Source organism: Canis lupus, chromosome 32 (assembly GCF_048164855.1).
Source record: "Canis lupus baileyi chromosome 32, mCanLup2.hap1, whole genome shotgun sequence".
Classification (NCBI taxonomy): Eukaryota; Metazoa; Chordata; class Mammalia; order Carnivora; family Canidae; genus Canis; species Canis lupus.
Genome location: NC_132869.1, coordinates 41,428,499 through 41,450,467, shown reverse-complemented (window position 1 = coordinate 41,450,467; position 21,969 = coordinate 41,428,499). Strand labels below are relative to the sequence as shown.

The 21,969-nt window shown below is 43.1% G+C and overlaps 1 protein-coding gene across 2 annotated transcripts; it reads left to right on the top strand.

Annotated features, from left to right (window-relative positions):
* The first annotated feature begins 3,938 nt into the window (after positions 1-3,938).
* Positions 3,939-20,658, top strand: COX5A (cytochrome c oxidase subunit 5A). 2 transcript variants are annotated; one of them, XM_072809689.1, is made up of 5 exons: positions 3,939-4,158; positions 11,405-11,521; positions 12,956-13,077; positions 14,745-14,867; positions 16,487-16,653. In XM_072809689.1, exons 1-4 carry the CDS (start codon positions 4,050-4,052, stop codon positions 14,856-14,858), a joined length of 462 nt encoding a protein of 153 aa, XP_072665790.1. In that variant the 5' UTR covers positions 3,939-4,049; the 3' UTR covers positions 14,859-14,867; positions 16,487-16,653. The 2 variants fall into 2 exon arrangements, with proteins under 2 accessions (XP_072665790.1, XP_072665791.1); XM_072809690.1 differs by lacking the exon at positions 16,487-16,653 and adding an exon at positions 20,519-20,658 and having other exon boundaries at positions 3,960-4,158.
* Positions 20,659-21,969: the final 1,311 nt, after the last annotated feature.

Sequence of the window (21,969 nt, the reverse complement as noted above, 5' to 3'; positions counted from 1 at the left end):
ACTCGATCCCGAGACTCCAGGGCCACCCAGGGATCCCCATGCCATAATTATATTAAACAAAACACTCTAGTAGCCAATCTAAGACACTGTAGACAAAGTGGAGAGATTGACAGCAGAGAGACCAGCTGGGATTCAGGTGCAATATACCCTAGTACTTTCTTAATTACAGGAATGCTGACCTCATCCTGAGATTTGATAAATATTAATTCAAATACAATGAGGTCAAAGCTTCTCCAGGTGTTCTTTGGTTAGGCTGGTGGGAGGTGAGGGCAGGTGCTTTGAAAAGAAACTCTTTTTTGTCCTTTTGACAGCCAGGGTCATACCCTCTAAAACCACACTGAGAGGGAGGGAAATGAGAAGGGTAGAGGCTCACAGCCAGGAGAAAGAGCCTGGAGTGAGAAAGTGGTACCTGAATGTCCATCTCTTCTTTCCTTGGTGAGTCCAGGGATAGAGAATGAAGGATACCAAGACAAGATACTGTCTCATTAACTCTCGGTGGCAGTATGGTAATTCAGGCCTGGGGAAGGGGACCCACTGCCCAGGAGCTCAAAGTTAGGATGTAGTTAATAAGGCCAGATTAGATGTTTAGAGCCTTGGAATGTAATCAACCCCATTTCAGAGCAGTCTGCTATAGGAGCCTTCCTCTAGGGATTGGGGGCAGGCATCTGGCCAGAAATACTGTTTTACTCGAGGCAAATTGTGCTCAGAGACGGAGACTGTCTTTGCCAATAATTTGCCTAACACAGGTTCACTGTGATAATATTTCACAAGCCAATAGCATACAGGATAATGTCTCTTCTGGAGCCAATAAGAAATAACATACTCCAAATCAATGACAGATTACACTATAGTTCCAGACAAAGTGGAGATGAAAGAAATAAAGTCCAAATTTAGTTGAGGTGTACCTTTCTAGGAGTTGGTTCTTGGGAGAGTCAGCCCTTCCAACGAAAAGCTGGGTATCGGCTGCCTGCCTGTGATGGGGGAACACAGGGCTACTGAGGACAAGGCCCAAGCCTGGGGGGCAGCACATTGGCAAGTCCTTGAAACAGGCAGCAGGACAGTCCTCTATGGGACTCAGCTGCCTCCTTGTTAATACTTTGCTAAGGGCAGAAGGCAATTTAGCCCGACCCCCAGGAGCCTGTAAGTCTACTTTAACATATAAAAATCCCTTTAGAAATTTCCTTTATCTTGGGCAGCCCGGGTGGGTCAGCAGTTTAGCGCCGCCTTTGGCCCAGGGCCTGATCCTGAAGACCGGGATCAAGTTCCGCGAGGGGCTCCCTGCGTGGAGCCTGCTTCTCCCTCTGCCTGTGTCTCTGACTCTCTCTCTGTGTCTGTGTCTCTCATGAATAAATAAATAAAAAATCTTAAAAAAAAATTTCCTCTATATCTAAACCCCTGAAGATACGTGTTGGCAATCATCATCCTCCAAGCACAAGGCCCACTGATCTCCACCTGAAGGGTGTCATGACTCAGGGTTTATTAGATGGTAATAAGTGACCTTTCCCAACAATAGCTGGTCCCCTCAAGGCCCTGAAATCTTGCTTCCAAAATTCCTTGGAGACTACGCTATCCTCAAACCCCTCCCAACTCCCAAGTCCCATATACTCTGCCACCCCTCACAGGCCCGAGGCAGCAGCTCTTCCTTCCTATGGGTCCTGTCCCCGGGCTTTAATAAAACCACCATTTTGCACCAAAGATGTCTTCAAGAATTCTTTCTTGGTCATCGGCTCCAGATCTCATCTGTAATTCCAAAACTTCATCACCGAGACTCCTCATTGTTGGGGCACATAGCAAGCAGGCCAAGGCCCCGGTAGGCAAGGTAGGCTGCTTAAAAGGTTACTACTGCAGGGAGCATTACATGTGCCACTGTCTATAAGGAGTAGCCTTGCCAAGGAAGGGACACACGTCCCTATCTACCTGAGATTGTTGTGTGGTTTAATACCACTACCAGGGCATCCCTGGGTGGCACAGCGGTTTGGCACCTGCCTTTGGCCCAGGGCGCAATCCTGGAGACCTGGGATTAAATCCCACGTCAGGCTCCCGGTGCATGGAGCCTGCTTCTCCCTCTGCCTGTGTCTCTGCCCCTCTCCCTCTCTCTCTCTCTCTCTCTGTGACTATCATAAATAAATAAAAATTTATAAAAAAAAAATACCACTACCAAACAAGAGCACCCAGCCTGGCCATGGCAGGATCAAGTGTCTCAAGTCCTTCCGAGAATAGCAAAGGGTAGTCTTATCCAGATGGGATGCTCTTGGTAAGTCCTCACGAATTCTTTATAAAGTCTAAAAGTCGGGCAGCCCAGGTGGCTCAGCAGTTTAGCGCTGCCTTCAGCCCAGGGCGTGATCCTGGAGTCCCGGGATCGAGTCCCACATCGGGCTCCCTGCATGGAGCCTGCTTCTCCTTCTGCCTGTGTCTCTGCCTCTCTCTCTGTCTCTCATGAATGAATAAATAAAATCTTTAAAAAAAAAATTTTTTAAAGTTAAAAAGTCCTGGGGGTGCCTGAGTGGCCCCGTGGGTTAAGTGTCTGCCTTCCACTCGGGTCATGATCCCAGGATTCTGGAATCAAGCTGCTTCCGGCTCCCTGCTCAGTGGGGAGCCTGCTTCTCCTTCTACCTCTGCCATTGCCCCCACTTGTGCTCTCTGGCTCTCTCTGTTAATCTTTTTTTTTTTTTTTTTTTAAGATTTTTGTTTATTTATTCATAAGAGACAGAGAGGCAGAAACATAAGCAGAGGGAGAAGCAGGCTCCTCATAGGGAGCCCAATGCAGGACTCGATCCCAGGCCCCTGGGATCCTGACCTGAGCTGAAGGCAGATGCTCAACGGCTGAGCCACTCAGGCGTCCCAAATAAAATCTTTAAAATAAATAAATGAAGTCCATCAAGTGATGGACACCAGGGACCTTACTATGCTGCCAATGGCCTAAGGGTCCTCTCTGCTCCAAGTGCAACTGTTTCATCAGTTAAGTCTAAATATCCAACTTCAAAGCAATTTCATCAAAATAAGTCATTCCAAACAAATTCAAACCACAAACAACTTTGTCCAAAACAAGCTTTCAAAACATGGATTCGAAATCATAAGTCGCTATACAACAAATATCCAGGTTAAGTCTTCAGAATGGGGGATTTGAGAACCTTGATTGCCAGCAAGCAATCTGCTTTATGAGCCTGTTTCCTCGCCTGTAGAGTGAAGTGGCTGAACTCAATTTTTAATGCTTGCGGGTTTGTGATGTAACAGTTACTAATAAGATCCTTTAAAAAAAAAAAAAAAAAGATCCTTTAAGGGATCCCTGGGGGGCTCAGTGGTTTAGCACCTGCCTTCGGCCCAGGGCGTGACCCCGGGGTCCCGGGATCGAGTCCCACGTCGGGCTCCCGGTGCATGGGGCCTGCTTCTCCCTCTGCCTGTGTCTGTGTCGTAAATAAATAAATGAATAAATAAATAAAACAAAATCTTAAAAAAAAAAAAGATTCTTTACACGTACGCGGTTGTGTTTTTCCCCACTTCCTTATTTTAGGCTCCACGGGGAAGAGAAGTCATACAAAGAAGATACTTTTTTTTTTTTTTTTAAAGAAGATACTTTTATTATAACTTAGGGCTGCTGTCATTGTTAACAGTCCCATTTAAATCTCCTTATCTCCTTTTTTTTTTTTTTTTTTTTTTCAGTTATCTCTAAGACCACCTTGGTCTCGATCTCGCGACCCTGAGATCGAGTCGCATGCTTTACCGCCTGAGCCCCCAGGAGCCCCTTAGCGCCCCCATCTGGACTTGAACCCCGACAGGGTCCCGCGGCCGCCGTCGACCTTCCCGACGTTCTCGCCCCCCGCGGACCGCAGCCTGAGCCCGGGCGGAGCTCGGCGGCGCGCGGTGCCGAGGTGGCTTGTCCCCAGCGCGCCACCGTAGCCCGCTCAAGCGCGAGCGCCGCAGTGGGCGGGGCCTGACGCTCCGCCCGACGTGCGTCCGTGCGTGAGTCCGGCCCCCGCCAGCTCCGGAGCGGCCCGCGAGTTCACACCCGGCTTCGCCTCAGCCTCGCACTGCGCGCCGCCATCGCCGTCATGCTCGGCGCCGCTCTCCGCCGTGGCGCCGTAGCCGCCGCCGCCGCCGCCGCCCGAGCCAGCCCCCGAGGCCTCCGGTACCCAGCCCCGGCCCCCGGCCCTGCCGCCGGTAAGGCGCCCGTCGCCCCCGCCGGCGCCCGCGTGTCCTTGCGGTGACCTGGGCTCCCGCCGCCACTCGAGGGCAGGCTCGCCCCGCGGCCTAGCCCCTGCCCCGCGGGCGGGCGGACGAGCCTGGTGGCCGCCGCCGCCCGCGGGGGACTCGAAGACGCCGCCGCCGCCCCGCCGCGGACCTGCCTCCCGCGCGCCGCGGACGCCCTCGTCCCGGGCCGTGGCCGTGGCCGTGCCCCGGCGCCGACCCCGCGGCCACCTGACTGGGAGTGTCCGTCGGCCGCCGGCCTGCAGCGCGTGGGCGAAGGTGACATTGAGCCCCGGGGCGCGCCGCGGTCCGCGTAGGGGCGGAGGTGGCCCTTCCGGACACCCGGGCACGGACACCCGGGGCTGCCTTGGGGACGCGCGCGCGGGTGATCAGGCCCTCCTGGGCCGGCGCTGCGTGTCACCTTCACAGACCTCGGCGGCGTCGCGGGGACCGCCGTGCCGCGCTCCAGCGCTTCCGTTTTTTAGGTTGGGTCTGCGTGTGCGGGGTTGCCCGAGGTCCGGAGGGGAGCCCGAGTGTCGTTAGGTCTAAGGGTAGGGCGCTCGACCCTCGCAAATCGGGTGTCCTCGCAGACTCGGGAATACCGCTCTGCAAACGTAAGGGCAGCTTTTTTTTTTTTTTTTTTTTTTTTTAATTTTTATTTATTTATGATAGGCACACAGTGAGAGAGAGAGAGACAGAGACATAGGCAGAGGGAGAAGCAGGCTCCATGCACCGGGAGCCCGACGTGGGACTCGATCCCGGGTCTCCAGGATCGCGCCCTGGGCCAAAGGCAGGCGCCAAACCGCTGCGCCACCCAGGGATCCCCGTAAGGGCAGCTTTATCACTAATTTTTTTTTTTTTTTTAATTTTTAAAGATCATTCAGAAATGTTTTCATTTTTTTTTATTTTTGTTTATTTTCTGTTATTATTTTCGCTTCGAGTCGGGAAGCGGACTGCTGGAGTATGAAGAGTGCTGCTGATTCCTGCCTCGTACTTTGCCTTCCCTCCCCTCTGGGGTTTGGGGAGACTCCTGTGGCCCAGCGCTGCCCTCGCAGTCGGTGTAGCTGCTCTGCGGTCTTGGCCCCCGGCGGCGGTATATGTATGCCGCGCTGTGGAATGGAGCCCTGAGCGTGCACATGTAGACGTGTGAACTCAAACTCAGAGCTGAAAAGGTGGCTCTCTTGACTCTTGAGTGTTATACCTGGACCCTTCCGGCACCTAAGAAATGCGCTTCTCTTCATTCAGTTTATTTATTTATTTTTTAAAATTATTTTTTTAAATTTTTATGATAGAGAGAGAGAGAGAGAGAGGCAGAGACACAGGCAGAGGGAGAAGCAGGCTCCATGCACCGGGAGCCCGACGTGGGATTCGATCCCGGGACCCCGGGGTCACGCCCTGGGCCAAAGGCAGGCGCTAAACCGCTGCGCAACCCAGGGATCCCCAAAAGAACTAGATTTTTAGATTGAGTTAGCAGAAATGTCCCAGTTTTCAGATAGTAATTTTTTCCCTACTCTGGAACCCTCAGGTTGTGTGAAAGCAATGAGCAATTGCTTTCAAAATACTTTGCCTTGCAAGCCTCAAACCTGTTTGGAAATGCTGTACATAAGTTGGGTTGGTAGGGGAGAGAGAATGTCTATAAACTATATATCTAAAAATCAAAATGTTAAGCATATGGGCATATCCACAGCTAGGAGAGTAGATCCTACTCCTACCCCTTACTGAAGTTAGTGATAGAATTTAAACCATGTGGGAGACCCCCTGGTTTTGCTATGCTGGAAGGGGGGGAAATGTATGTTCCCATTGCATGCTTGATATTATAAGTAGTTGTTTCATAAAAGCTTTTTGGTAGTATAACCAGCTTATAATTTGGGACTTCCACAAGGAAGGTGAACAACTTATTGAAGGTGATCCATCATTCTCCTTGCCTGGGATTTGTAGTTGCTGATCATCTTTCTCTTTGATTAGAAAACAGAACAAAGCTGCTAGTCATCTCTTGAATTCATGCCCAGCAAGAGCTAAAGAAAATGGGTATGAAACACTTTTCTGGGTGGTAGGAAGTATACATGTAATTATCTCTGGGGAAGGAATACGTATATTTCAGTTTTCTTGGGTAAACACTTAGAAGTGGATTTATTGGGTGGTATGGTAGGTGTGTGTTTAACTTGATAAGAAAGCACTAAAGAGTCTTCCAAAGAGATTGTAACATTTTATACTTGAACTTTATTCAGCTAAGGATAATTTTTTAAATATTACTTATTTATGGGACACCTGGGTGGCTCAGCGGTTGCGTTGTCTGTCTTTGGCTTGGGACCAGGTCCCACATCGGCTTCCTACATGGACCCTGCTCCTCCCTCTGCTTGTGTCTCTGCCTCTATCTGTGTTTCTCATGAATAAATCTTTAAAAAAAATAAATAAAATTACTTATTTACTTAAGTAATCTACACTCAGCATGGGGCTCAAACTCACCGCCCTGAGATCAAGAGTCACATGCTCTTCCCACTGAGCCAACCAGGCACTCCTCTAAGCTAAGGATAATTTTAGTTTTTGAAAAAAGTAGCTTACACATTTTTGGTAAGTGGGTTACAGGGTTGTTGTGAACTATACTTTTTTTTTTTTTTTTTTAAGATTTTATTTATTTATTCATGAGAGAGAGAGGCAGAGATACAAGCAAAGGAAGAAGCAGGCTCCATGCAGGGAGCCTGATGGGTACTCTATCCCCAGGATCACATCCCGGGCTGAAGGTGGCACTAAACCACTGAGCCACCGGGGCTGCCCTGACCTATACTTTCTGATGTATTAAAGTGAATATTAGTCTTGTAAGTATTATTAAATATTCATGTACTTTTGCTTAAATGTTTGCACTAATCAAATACATTTAAGTCTAGAGATACATTATTTTTCCTCACCATAGAAATTAAAGTATGGCCAATTCCAGCCCATTCATATACATGTCCTCCTTCATTCTGGGTTTGGTTAATGGAGGTAATTTATGTCTCTGGGAAGATTGGAACTTGCGCTATGATCCCCTGTGACTAATGGCAGGTAGTTTGCTCCGGGCTCACATAGTAATTTAAATTTTTTTTTTTTTAATTTTTATTTATTTACGGTAGTCACAGAGAGAGAGAGAGAGAGGCAGAGACACAGGCAGAGGGAGAAGCAGGCCCCATGCACCGGGAGCCCGACGTGGGACTCAATCCTGGGTCTCCAGGATTGCGCCCTGGGCCAAAGGCAGGCGCCAAACCGCTGCGCCACCCAGGGATCCCCTCACATAGTAATTTAAATGAGAATCTTCTCATTTGTTGTAGTAGTGGCAGTCCATCTCCAGAACTGGCAGTCTTTCATCTTTTTCTGTTTTCTGATCTTTCTCCTGACATTTACTGTATTAAGGATATGAAGGATAGGGACCCTTGGCTGGTGCAGTCTTTGGACATAAGACTCTTGATCTCAGGTTCATACGTTGAAACCCCACATTGGGGGTAAAGTTTACCTTAATTTTTTTTTAAAGATTTTATTTATTTGAGAGAGAATGAGAACAGGAGAGAGAACAAGCAGTGGGGGAGGAGCAAAGGGAAAAGGAGAAGCACATTCCCTGCTGAGTAGGGAGTCCAATGTGGGGCTCAATTCCAGGACCTTGATACCATGACCTGAGCAGAAAAGGCAGATAAGCCACCCAGGCACTCAAAGATTTCTCCTTCCTTCCTTCCTTCCTTCCTTCCTTCCTTCCTTCCTTCCTTCCTTCCTTCCTTCCTTCCTTTTTTATTTATCCATTCATGAGAGACACAGAGAGAGAGGCGCAGAGACATAGGCAGAGGGAGAAGCAGGTTCCACACAGGGAGCCCGGCATGGGACCAGGTCTCCAGGGTCACACCCTGGGCCAAAGGCAGCACTAAACCGCTGAGACATCTGGGCTGCCCTATTTCTTTATTTTTTTGTTTTTAAAGATTTTATTTATTTATTCATGAGAGACAGACAGAGAGGCAGAGACACAGGCAGAGGGAGAAGCAGGCTCCATGCAGGGAGCCCGATGTGGGACTTGATCCTCCTAACTCCAGGATCACACCCTGAGCTGAAGGCAGACACTCAACCACTGGGCCACCCAGGCATCCCAGATTTATTTATTAGAGAACACAAGTTGGGGAAAGGGCAGAAGGAGAGAATCTCAAGTAGACTGCTTGCTGAGTTTGGAGCCCAACAGAGGCACAAGACTCAAAGGCATGGGACTTGGGGCTGTGTCCCACATCCCTGAGATCATGACCTGAGCCAAAATCATGAATTGGACACTCAGCCAACTGAGCCACCCAAGTGCCCCCTGTAGGGAGCAGAATTCTAAATGTGTCCTGTTTTTCTATTTTTTTTTAATCCCTATTTGCCTACACCCTCCCCTCCCTTCCCTCTGGCAATCACTGGATTGTTCTCTGTATCTGAGTCTGTTTTTGATTTATTTTTTTAGATTCCATATATAAGTGAAATCCATTTGGTATTTGTCTTTGTCTGGCTCATTTCACTTAACCATAATATTCCAGGTCCATCCATGTCATAAATGGCAAGATTTGTATATGTACATACCACATCTTCTTTATCCACTTATCTTATTTATGGATACATACGTTGCTTCCTTGTCTTGGCTATTGTAGATAATGCTGCAGTGAACAACATGGGGTGCATATGTCTTTTTGAATTACTGTTTTTGTTTTCTTTGGATAAATACCCAGATATCCAGAAGTGAAATTGTTGGATCACATGAAAGTTCTATTTTTAATATTTTAAGAACCTCCATACTGTATTGCATAGTGGGTACACCAGTTTGCAATCCCTCCAACAGTACATGAGTGTTCTTTTCTCCACATTCTCACCAACACTTGTTATTTCTTACCTTTTTGATAATAGCCATTCTGATCAGTATAAGGTAATATCTCATAGTGATTTTGAATTGCATTTCCTTGATAGTGATATTGAGCATCTTTTCATGTGTCTGTTGACCAACTGTATATTTTCTTTGGAGAAGTATCTATTCAGGTCCTCTGCCCATTTTTAATTGGATTGCTTTTTTTTTTTTCTTAAGATTTTATTTATTTATTCATGAGAGACACAGAGAGAGAGAGAGGCAGAGACATAGGCAGAAGGAGAAGCAGGCTCCATGCAGGGAGCCTGATGTGGGACTCGATCCCAGGACCCCAGGATCATGCCCTGAGACGAAGGCAGATGCTTAACCACTGAGCCACCCAGGCATACCTAGATTGCTCTTTTGATACTGAATTTTGTGAGTTCTTTCTATATTTTGGATATTAAACCCTTATCAGTTTTATCATTTGCAAATAGCAACCCCCATTCAGTAGGTTGCCTTTTCCTTTTGTTGATGGTTTCTTTCACTGTGCAAAAGCTTTTTAGTTTGATGTAGTCCCATTTGTTTATTTTTGTTTTTGTTGCCCTTCCTCGAGGAGACAGATCCAAAAATATATTGCTCAGATTGATGTCCAAGAGCTTACTGCCTATGTTTTCCTCTAGGAATTTTATGCCTCTAGTCTTACATTCAAGTCTTTAATCCGTTTGAGTTCATTTTTGTGTATAGTGTAAGAAAGTGGTCCTACTTCATTCTTTTGCATGTAGTTGTCCAGTTTTCCCAACACCATTTATTAAAGAGACTGTATTTTCCCCACTGTGTCCTGTGTGTGTGTGTGTGATCTATATATCTATTTAAAACTTCTTATATATCATGTAGAACCGTTTTTTTTTATTTAAAAAAAATTTTTTTTTTAATTTTTATTTATTTATGATAGTCACACAGAGAAAGAGAGAGAGAGAGAGGCAGAGACACAGGCAGAGGGAGAAGCAGGCTCCATGCACCGGGAGCCCGATGTGGGATTCGATCCTGGGTCTCCAGGATCGCGCCCTGGGCCAAAGGCAGGCGCCAAACCGCTGCGCCACCCAGGGATCCCTAGAACCGTTTTTTTCATTGGGTATAAATGAGAGGGCATGTTGCCTCTTAGGGGATTTATCAGCTTTGCAGGGAAGGGACTATAGTTTGATAAAACAGGTTTTTAAATTGGTATTTGCCAGGATATGTAATTTATTTTGGAATATAATCTAAAGGAAAGCATCAGATTTTTTTTTTAATTTATCAAAAATATATACATTTGTTTAAGAATTGGAATGAGCATTTTTTAAAGCTAGGAATTAGGGCAGCCTGGGTGGCTCAGCGGTTTAGTGCCTCCTTGGGCCCGGGGCATCATCCTGGAGACCCAGGATGGAGTCCCAAGTCGGGCTCCCTGCGTGAAGCCTGCTTCTCCCTCTGCCTGTGTCTTTGCCTCTCTCTCTCTCCGTGTGTCTCTCATGAATAAATAAATAAAATCTTTAAAAATAAAAATAAAAATAAATAAAACTAGGAATTAACACTGTTTATCATAAAAATTCAAACATTGTGGAAGTATATAAAGAAATAGGTTTTCTTGGGGATCCCTGGGTAGCTCAGTGGTGCCTGCCTTCGGCCCAAGGTGTGATCCTGGAGTCCTGGAATTGAGTCCCACATTGGGGTCCCTGCGTAGACCCTGCTTCTCTCTCTGTGTCTCTACCTCTCTCTCTCAGTGTCTCTCATGAATAAAGTCTTTAAAAAAAAATAGGTTTTCCTTCCAAAGATAACCACTTTTAACAGTTTGAAGCTAGTCTTTACATGTTAGGGGGCAAAAGTGTAAACATATGTATGTAGTATAGTACTCTTTGTTCTACTTGCTTTTCTTTGCTTAGTTTTTTTTTTTTTTTTTTAAGATTTTATTTATTTATTCATGAGACACACACACAGAGGCAGAGACAGAGACAGAGGCACAGGGAGAAGCAGGCTCCATGCAGGGAGCCCGATGTGGGACTCGATCCCGGATCTCCAGGATTACACCCTGGGCTGCAGGCGGCGCCAAACCGCTGCGCCACCGGGGCTGCCCTTCTTTGCTTAGTTTTTAAGATTTTTTTCACATCGGTACATAAGATTTGTTTCACTTGACCTGCTGAATAATTTTCCTACCATGATAAATATAGTTGATTCAGAATTTAGTGCATTGAATATATTTCACCCCACTGAACTGTATACTTAAAAGTGGTTCAGATGGTAAATTTGATGTTGTAAATATTTTAACACAATTTAAAAAAAAACAAACTTTAATATATTGACAAGATATGTCAAGTATTATTTCTTTCTGCACATTGAAGTCATTGTTCTTTCTTATTATAGCTGTCCAATCAGTTCGCTGCTACTCCCACGGGTCACACGAGACAGATGAGGAGTTTGATGCTCGCTGGGTGACATACTTCAACAAGCCAGATATTGATGCCTGGGAATTGCGTAAAGGTAAGTGGAACATAGGCTTATTTGCCTACTTGGCATAAAATTGGGAACTACTTTGTAGTCTTTCACTACTCTGTTGAAAGCAGCTATTTTGAAAATATGCCTCATGTAAACTGGGTATTGTCACGCAACTTGCAGTTGGGAAAGTTTATAGCCTCCATAGTGTTTCTTGTAAAGCAGAGTTTTAAAGCAGGCACAATTTACTTTTTGGGCCCGATAGTTCTTTGTTGTGGGGCTGTCCTTTGCATTATAGGATGTTTAGCAGCATCTTTGGCTTCAACCTACTAGGTGCCAACCACCAACCCCCACCCTGGTGTGACAACCAAAAATGTCTGCTGGGAGACAAAATCACCCCTGATTGAAAACCACTGCTGTAATGGTAGATCAATATGAGCAAGAGTTAACAGTTTTGTGCCTTTTAGATGATTTAAGCAAGTAGTCATTGGGTTATCTCCCTACTCTTGGTAATAGTTTGGGTTTTTTGTGATTTTTATTCTGAATTGTTATTTGTTTTGCCCTGAATTAGTGTTCTAAGTAACATAAAAATTGTTTTTCCTAATTTGCAGATTTGTATTGAACATGAGTCGGTAACATTAATGATAATTAGTCTAATAGCCAAATAGATAACTATTTTTAAGTGTATGGTAATTTGCCACAGACCAAGAGTTCAGTTTCTGTGACTATATTCTAGTATTGTAGTCACTGTGCTTTTTGTACATATAATAAAATAAATAAAAGCAGAACATCTACATGCTTCAGATTTATCTGCAGTAATGTAATAATGACTCTTAATTTGCTGAAACCAGGAAAATTCTTACTGAATAATCTTAAGTAGCAGTAATGAAAAGAATAGTAATTCTGTGTTTGCGTTAAGAGAATCTTGTTTTATGATGTATCATTTTGTGCAGAGCTGAAAGTAATCCTGCCCAGTCATTTTCTGGTTGAATGTGCACTAATGCTTCTCTATATCTTTGTAATGTCCTCATTTGGGCTTCATTAATTCTCCTTAAGCATTTCTCGGGTTGTTCTTAGATTATTTCCCAATCAAAGCTATTTTAAAGCAACTAAAGTATATTCATTGTAATAAGATTTAAGGATACGACTTGAAAATGACCCTCTTGTTTGAAAAGAAGCCAGCTAATTATTACGAAAATTGTATTAGCATTTAAGAAAATGCTTGGGGTTTTTTATTGTTGTTTTTTAATCTTCAGTCTGCATGCTACTGCATAGTTCCTTCTACTAGTTCATTGTGGAGGATCAACTATGCTCTTACTATCTAGAATTTGTTAAAGGTAGGTTCTCTTATTTTCTAGATAGGAGAATAGAGATCCAAACAGACAAGATCACGTTTATTATTTAATAAACATATAGATAATTGAAATGTAGTTTATATGAAGATATTCCAGGTTGATATGGCTCCTCTTTTTAATTTGACAGGGATGAACACACTTGTTGGCTATGATCTGGTTCCAGAACCCAAAATCATTGATGCTGCTTTACGGGCATGCAGACGGTTAAATGATTTTGCTAGTGCAGTTCGCATCCTAGAGGTTGTTAAGGTCAGTGAAATAACATTGCTAAAGTTGTTCCGGGAAAAAAAAAAGTTCCAATGTGGGTGGGCTGTTGGTAGGTATCAGCATATTCTGTGTTTCTGAATTTGTTAAAATACCTAAAATCAGTTCTTAAAGCTATAGGAAATGTACATTGCAATTACAATCTTTTTGGAGGGCAGTTTTGCACAATTTATGCAAGGTCTTTAAAAAATTGTGCTTGAGGGGCACCTGGGTGGCTCCATTGGTTAAGCTTCTGCCTTCAACTCAGGTCATACTCTCAGGGTCCTGGGATCAAGCCCCTTAGTCAAGTTCCCTGCTCAGCGGGGAATCTGCTCTCCCTCTCCCTCTGCCACTCCCCCTGCTCATGTGCATGCTCTCTCTCTTTAATAAACAAATAAATAAAATCTTTTTTTAAAAAGTTGTGCTTGGGGCAGCCTGGGTGGCTTAGCGGTTTAGCGCTGCCTTCAGCCCGGGGCCTGATCCTGGAGACCTGGGATCAAGTCCCATGTCAGCTCCCTGCATGGAGCCTGCTTCTCCCTGTGCCTGTGTCTCTGCCTCTCTCTCTCCCCCTCTCTCTCTTTGTGTCTCTCATGAATGAATACATACATACATACATACATACATAAAAAAAAGTTGTGCTTGATACTGTCTTGTTTGGCAATTCCACTTGAGAATTTATCTTAAGGAAATAATTAAGGATGTACAAAGATTCTTTGTGCTATTTGTGGTATGAAGTTAAATGTTAGTGGTTTCTTAAGATGATGGGACTTCCTGAAAGAGGTTATCTATTAATGTTATGATAATTAATGCATTTAACATTATATAATTCATAGTATATTATTACTGTTTTCTTTTTTTAATTTTAAATAGGCTCCACACTCAACGTGGGGCTTGAACTCAGGACCCTGTAATCAAGAGTCACAAACTCTACTGACTGAACTGACAGTTGCCCCAACAATTCACAGTCTATTAACTGAAAAAAATAATGAAATGATTCTTTGTGGTGTGACCCCATTTTATTTTTTAAAAAATACATAGATGAAAACATAAGAGGATATATATTTATCCTTTTGATTATGATTCCTGGTTTTTCAGTAGTGAACAAATAAATACATTGCATTTTAAACAAGAATTTTATAATTTAAAACAATACAATTGAGGCGCCTGGGTGGCTCAGTGGTTAACATCTGCCTTTGGCTCAGGTCGTGATTCTGGGGTCCTGGGATCGAGTCCCACATTGGGCTCCCTGCATGGAGCCTGCTTCTCCCTCTGCCTGTGTGTGTCTCTGCCGCCCTCTGTGTCTCTCATGAATAATAATAATAATTTTTAAAATTTTTTTTAAAAATTTTTATTTATTTACGATAGTCATACACAGAGAGAGAGAGAGAGAGAGAGAGAGGCAGAGACATAGGCAGAGGGAGAAGCAGGCTCCGTGCACCGGGAGCCCAATGTGGGATTCGATCCCGGGTCTCCAGGATCCTGCCCTGGGCCAAAGGCAGGTGCTAAACCGCTGCGCCACCCAGGGTTCCCAATAATAATAGTTTAAAAAAAGTAGGTGACTTGATCCTCTGCTACTAGCCTCTGCATATGTGATTAAAAGCATTCTCAATTTCAGTTTTTTAATAGACACAGCTTTTCAGAGAGCTAAATGTAGATATTTTCTTTGCCATCAGGACAAAGCAGGACCTCATAAGGAAATCTACCCCTATGTCATCCAGGAACTTAGACCAACTTTAAATGAACTGGGAATCTCCACTCCAGAGGAACTGGGCCTTGACAAAGTGTAAAACCCATGGGTAAGCAACACTCCACTGAATAAGACAGGAAATGAATCCAGGGAGTGGGGAATGGATAACATTTCAGTGTTCTCAGAGTAAGACCTTTTAATGGCTGCCTTAGTGGCTATGAACATAAAAGATCCAGAGAGCACCAATGATGCTAAATTTAAGGAGCTAGAATTGTTATTTCTAGTTGTTACAATGTTCTCTTATTGGTGTAAAAGCAAGAGGAAGCCCCATTAATTAAAAATCCATATAAAATATTTCAAAAATAAAATTCTAGCCCTTTTACCTCCCCCAAACTAAAAGTAATCCATTGTGTATAAGCCGTTCACCACTCATGCTTTTATACATCTGTTTATTTTTTTAACAGGGTTCTATTAATTTGATGCATTTGTTTTTGTGTGCCCATATTAGAATTTAACAGTCAAGTAAATATTCACTGATAATTAAAACGTATTTGATACCTTATTCTCTGTGGGAAGGCAGGTAATAGAACCAGTCACAAGATTATCTAGGTAGAGAGGAGTGTGCAGAAAATCCTTTGTAAAACAGAAAATGTATAAGCATAACTCATTTTCATTTTATTTAAGCACATATAGTATATATAACTTCCTATGTCAGACACTGTTTTAAATGCTGTATAAATATTCACTCATTTAATCCTCATAAACCATCCCATGAGGGAGTTATTAATTTTTATAATTACTCCATTTTACTATTTTATTAATGAAGAAACTGAGGCACCTTGTCCAAAGTCCTATAGCTAGTACTGGAACCTACACTTTAAGCCAGGCAGTCCAGCTCCACTGCTCCAGAGTCTCTTGCTCTTACTATAACACGTCCTATATAAGCATTTATGAAGGCTATATTCATTTCTCAGTAGTAAACAATGAGGCTTAAATAGTGGATTTGCTTCCTTAAAGTAAGAGGACATTTATTTTTAAAATAGTGGAACTAAACTATCTTATAAAAGTACACCCAAAATTATTGAAGGAGCTGGTATCAGATCTCTCACAAGATACAGGTCCAGTGAGCATGGTTAAAGGTTGCTTTGGAGCAGGAGTCTTTTTTTTTTTTTAATTTTATTTATGGTAGTCACACACAGCGAGAGAGAGAGAGAGGCAGAAACACAGGCAGAGGGAGAAGCAGGCTCCATGCACCGGGAGCCCGACACGGGACTCCATCCCGGGTCTCCAGGATCGCGCCCTGGGCCAAAGGCAGGCGCCAAACCGCTGCGCCACCCAGGGATCCCTGGAGCAGGAGTCTTAACTTTATCTTTGTCCACTCCCATACCACCACCACCTTGCTAAAGTCATTTAGCTCATCTTTGTAGTACATGGAAAGGTTTTTTAAATATGTGTACTAAAGATTTCTGTGAGAAAATTAGGCATTCAGAATAGAAGATTTCCTCCTTACATTTTATTTTATCAAGTAGAATTCCAAGGAGTCCAGAGATCTTTGTTACATAGGATATATCCTAGCTGTGATGACATATTTCTTTAAAAACATTTTTAAAGGGCAACTCCCCAGCACTTTTATGGTTGGAAAAGAGGACCACCCCAGTAAATACTGTTTTAGTAAGATTTCTATCTTTCCTTTATTTTCTGGCTAATTCTTCCTGTTTTCTCTTACAGATGGGCTTCTCAAGGATTTATTCATAATGCTACTTGATTGTAAACAATCACCTGGAAATACTGATGATAACATATTACCTTATTTGAACAAGTTTTCCTTTATTGAATACCAAACCATGTAATGGTAACTTGGACTTTAATAAAAGGGAAATGAGTTTGAACTGAAATTAGGTATTATTCCATGTGTTTGCTTTGAAAAGCAGAAAATGAATCATCATAGAACCATTGATTTCATGGTTTTGTTGCCACTATGTGCTGAGAGAACTGCTTTAATTCTCTGGAAACCATCTGACATCAAATAATTTTAAAAGTGATCATTGAGATAGTCTTGAGAATGTGCTGTGTAGTAGCCAGCTTCTCTCTTAGTGACCTTTTCCTTCCCTACCTGTTCTCCTTTAGCTGTGCAGGATTAGCCTTGGACATCAAATAACTAGCTATTTTAGATGTTCAGTGCTTTAAGAACTAAAATCAGTTTACTTCTTGAGAGAATTAATAGAATACACAAATCCCATCTTAGTTTAGAAGTCCCATATTATTGGAGACTGGCTGTCGGAGAAAGAGGTTCTAGGTCTGTGTGACTTCTAGTATAGCCATTCAGACTGTAGTGTCAGGGGATAGGATTACTATTAGGTTGAGGTTTGTGTGTCTTCTCCTAAAGCGAAGTAAGAAAATGTTAGTACAATCAGTTTTGGTTAAGGTATCAACACAAATGACATTTTATTTATTTATTTATTTATTATTATTATTTTTTTTTACAAATGACCTTTTATGAAAGACTAGTTACCTACTAAAAAGTCCCCCTCTCCTTTTTTAAAAAGTAGAAATGGAAATAAACTAAAATAGCCACATATGTTTATTTAATCGTATAGTTGATAGGTATGGTTCTTATGTTTGACCCCTCCATAGGCCAGCTCTTTCCCCTCATTCTGTGTAGTATAACATAGCAGTCACACTGCTGTTTTTCCTCCAGCTTCTCTTTAGGTTGCTTCCCCTAAGGATGACATAATCTTAAGTCTGCTCTCCCAAATCCTACAGTTGATGGGTGGGGGTAACAGAACAATCACATATGTAAAGATTATCACGGCAGAGATTTTTAAAGTTCTGTGAACATACATATGGGTACTATGAGGAAGGAAGTGACATTTAAGTTGAAGCCTAAAGGATTGAGGGTTTTTGTTTATCCACAGCTTTATCAGAAAGGTAATTTTACTTATTGTATGACCTGTTTGGTCTTTGCACCATTGGAGTGGGGAGGAAAGGTTTGTTTGTTTGTTTTGACAGCTCCCATATGTACATTCATAATCGCATTTAAACCTGTTTTTTCGGGCAGCCCCGGTGGCCCAGCGATTTAGTGCCACCTTCAGCCCAGGGCGTGATCCTGGAGACCCGAGATTGAGTCCCATGTCAGGCTCCCTGTATGGAGCCTGCTTCTCCCTCTGCCTGTGTTTCTGCCTCTCTCTCTCTCTCTGTCGTGAATAAATAAAATCTTTAATAATAATAATAATAAACCTGTTTTTTCAATTCCCAGATGTAAAGGATTAACTATAGCTGAAAAAGGGCCATGTCAGGATCATGGGCTCTTACTCTTTATAGGAGGAACAGAAAATGATGGAAATGGTTTCTGTTCTTAAGATCATAGGAGGCGCCTGAGGAGGAAACATAGGTTTACAACCATTTGCAAGAGTGAGAAACGAGTGCTATGATGGTTTTCACACCACATTTATTGGATACCTACTGTATGCCGAGCATTGTGCCAGATACTGGTAATAGAATAGTGAATAAGAAACCAATTTGGAGCCTGGAAAAATTGGAGTTAGGGTCACAATTTAGGAAGTTCTACAGTGTAGTTATAACTAATAAGGACTTTATTTTTTTAAGATTTATTTATTCATGAGAGAGAGAGAGGCAGAGACATAGGCAGAGGGAGAAGCAGACTCCCCACAAAGAGCCCAGGGCAGGACCCAATCCCGGATCCTAGGATCCGGAGCTGAGCCAAAGGCAGATGCTCAACCTCTGAGCCACCCAGGTGTCCCACATTTGCATTGTTATACAGTGTCTGTGGCTGTTTTGCACTACTGTGGCAGAACTAAGTAGTTGGGATAGATATTGCATAGTCCAGAGTCAAAAATATTTTCTGACCATTTATAGGAAATGTTCGTCAATCCCTAATCTAAAATAATGGAAGTTATTTTTGAAGCAAGCAAACTTCTAAATCCTAGGCCTATTACTAAGAGGCAAAAGTGACAAGATACATTTACTGATAAATTTTTTACTCCTGTCAAATACCAGTTTTGTCATGTCAATTCCCCCATTGTCTGTGAGTCAAATTTGACTGACTCCTGTACTGTGCTGGAGAAAGTAGGTACATCTTTTAGCTTAATGGATTCTAGTTCTATCTAAAGGAAGTAGACAATAAATAATGTTCACAATTTATTTTTATTATTTTTTTAAGATTATTTATTTATTCATAGAGAGACAGAGAGAGAGGCAGAGACACAGAGGGAGAAGCAGGCTCCATGCAGGGAGCCCCACGTGGGATGGTGGGACTCCATCCCGGGTCTCCAGGATCATGCCCTAGGCTGCCGGTGGCGCTAAGCCGCCGCGCCACTGGGACTGCCCAATGTTCACAATTTAAAGAAAATGATGCTTCAACAGCTTGATGACGGACAAGCTTCTGCCCTAACAGAACTCTTCTTTCCTTATTCTTTATTTCAAAATATTAAAAACTAATAGTTTGCTACATTTGTTTTATACTTAGTATATGTATACACTTTTTTCCTCAACCATTTGAAAGTAAATTACGGCATTTTACCCCTAAGTAGTGAAGCAGACATCTAAGAATAAGGACTTTTCTTACATTATCACAATACTGTTAATATGCTTTAAGAATTTTGCCATAAAATATATATACAGTTCATTTTTCTAAAGAGTCCAGGCCAGCGGTGGTGTAGAATGCTCTACAATCTGCATCTCGCTATTTGTTTCCTGATTATTAAAATCCAGTTAAACATTTTTGGCAAGAATGCTACACAGATGGGGGTGCCTGGCTGGCTCAGTCAATGGAGCATGTGACTCTTAACTAGGGTTGTTGAGTTTGAGCCCCATGTTGGGTGTAGAGATTATTTTTTTTATTTATTTATTTATTTATTTATTTATTTATTTATTTATTTATTTATTTATTTATTTATTTATTTTGTAGAGATTATTTTAAAAATTAAAGGGTGCAGGACACCTGAGTGGCTCAGTGGTTGAACATCTGCCTTTGGTTCAGGGCGTGATCCTGGAGTTCTGGGATCAAGTTCCACATTGGTTTCCCTGCATGGAGCCTGCTTCTCCTCCCTCTATGTCTCTGCCTCTCTCTGTCTCTCATGAATAAATAAAATCTTAAAAAAAAATTAAAGGGTGCCTGGGTGGCTCAATCAGTTAAGCATCTGACCAGCCCAGGTCATGATCTCAGGGTCCTGGGATTGAGCCCTGTCAGGCTCCACGCTCAGTGGGGAGTCTGCTTCTCCCTCTGTCCCTCCGCTTGCTTGTGCTCTCTGTCTCTCAAATAAGTAAAATCTCTTGTGAAATAAGAAAAAATACTACATCGATGATGTGAAATTCCAGTTAGATCCCCTGAAGATGGATGTGATGTATGTCCTAGCATCTTTGTATTATATTTACCCATCAGCTGATGGGAGACAATAATGTAGCAATAAGATGAAGAAATAGGGGCTTTTTCCCTCTGTTCACACATCTCTGGTGTCTCTTATAAAGATACTGGTCCTGTTGGATTAGGGGCCCACTCTGATGACCTCAGTTAATCACTTCCTTAATGGCTTTTATCTCCCAAGAACTGTCACCCTGGGGAGTTGAAACTTAAACATTAATGGGGAGGATAAAATTCAGTCTATAACATTAAAGACATGCACCTGACTGGTACAAAAAGACGACAGGCCCCCCCCCCACACACACACACACACACACGATAGGCTTTTGAAGCAGATAAGGATTCAATTCTCATCTCTACAACTTTGTGATCTTTGACAGATCAGTTAATCCTGGTGATCCTCACTTCACTTTGCTTATGATAGTGCTACATAAGGATGTGAGGACTGGGAAATCTATCTTCCCTAGAAGGAGGTGACATGCGTTCATGGGAGGATGAAATTGGAGCTGGTGACCTGGGATCCACAAAGACCTGCAGATTCATGCAATTCTCTGCTTTACCAACAATGGAAGAAGTCAAAGGCTGGAGTCTGAAACCTGTGAGGTGGGAAAAGAGTTTCAGAGGGGAGTACAGAATGAAAATTTTCACTCTTGATGAACATGATGTAAAAACCCTCAACAATATATTAGGAATCTGAATTTAACATATTGAAAAGATTATACTCCATGATCAACTGAGATTTATTCCAGGGATCCAAGGAGGTTCCACATCTGCAAATCAATCAACGTGATACACCACAGTAACAAGGATAAAAACTGATCATCTCAACAGATGAAGGAAAAGCATCAGACAACAGTCTATATATGATAAAAGTTCTGTATATGATCTATATATGATAAAACTGCAACAAAGTATAATGTGGACATACCTTACCATAATAAAGGCCACATATGACAACCCTGCAGCTAACCTACTCAAAAGTGAAAAGCTGATAGTAAGATTGGCACCACCACTATAACTGTTCATATTATTGTCCTCAAGGTCTTTCCCTTTGAAGCCTAGCCTAGGGTGCTGGCTGACAAATGCCCCTCTCTGGCAAAGAGGGAGGGTGGAGGTAGGTGACACCTCTCAGAAGGACCTCTGGGGGGGGCCCCCCCAGGTGGCTCAGCAGTTTAGTGCCGCCTTTGGTCCTGGGTGTGATCCTGGAGACTGGGGATCGAGTCCCACATGAGACTCCCTCCATGGAGCTTGCATCTCCCTCTGCCTATGTCTCTGCCTCTCTCTGTGTGTCTTTCATGAATAAACAAAATATTTTTAAAAAGTAAAATATGGGAAGCCCTGGTGGCTCAGTGGTTTAGCGCCACCTTCAGCCCAGGGCGTGATCCTGGAGACCTGGGATCAAGTCCCATGTTGGGCTCCCTGCATGGAGCCTGCTTCTCCCTCTGCCCGTGTCTCTGCCTCTGTGTGTGTCTCATGAATGAATGAATAAATAAATTCTTAAAGTCCTACAGATAGATGGCCAATAAGCACATGAAAAGGTGCTCAAAATCATTAATCAGGGGCATGTAAATCAAAACCAGTGAGATTCCATCTTAGCCTGTTACAATGTCTAGTCTCAAAAAGACAAATAACAACTGTTGGTAAGGATGTGGAGAGAGATCCCTGGGTGGCGCAGCGGTTTGGCGCCTGCCTTTGGCTCAGGGCACGATCCTGGAGACCCGGGATCGAATCCCACGTCCGGCTCCCGGTGCATGGAGCCTGCTTCTCCTTCTGCCTGTGTCTCTGCCTCTCTCTCTCTCTCTGACTATCGTAAATAAATTAAAAAAAAAAA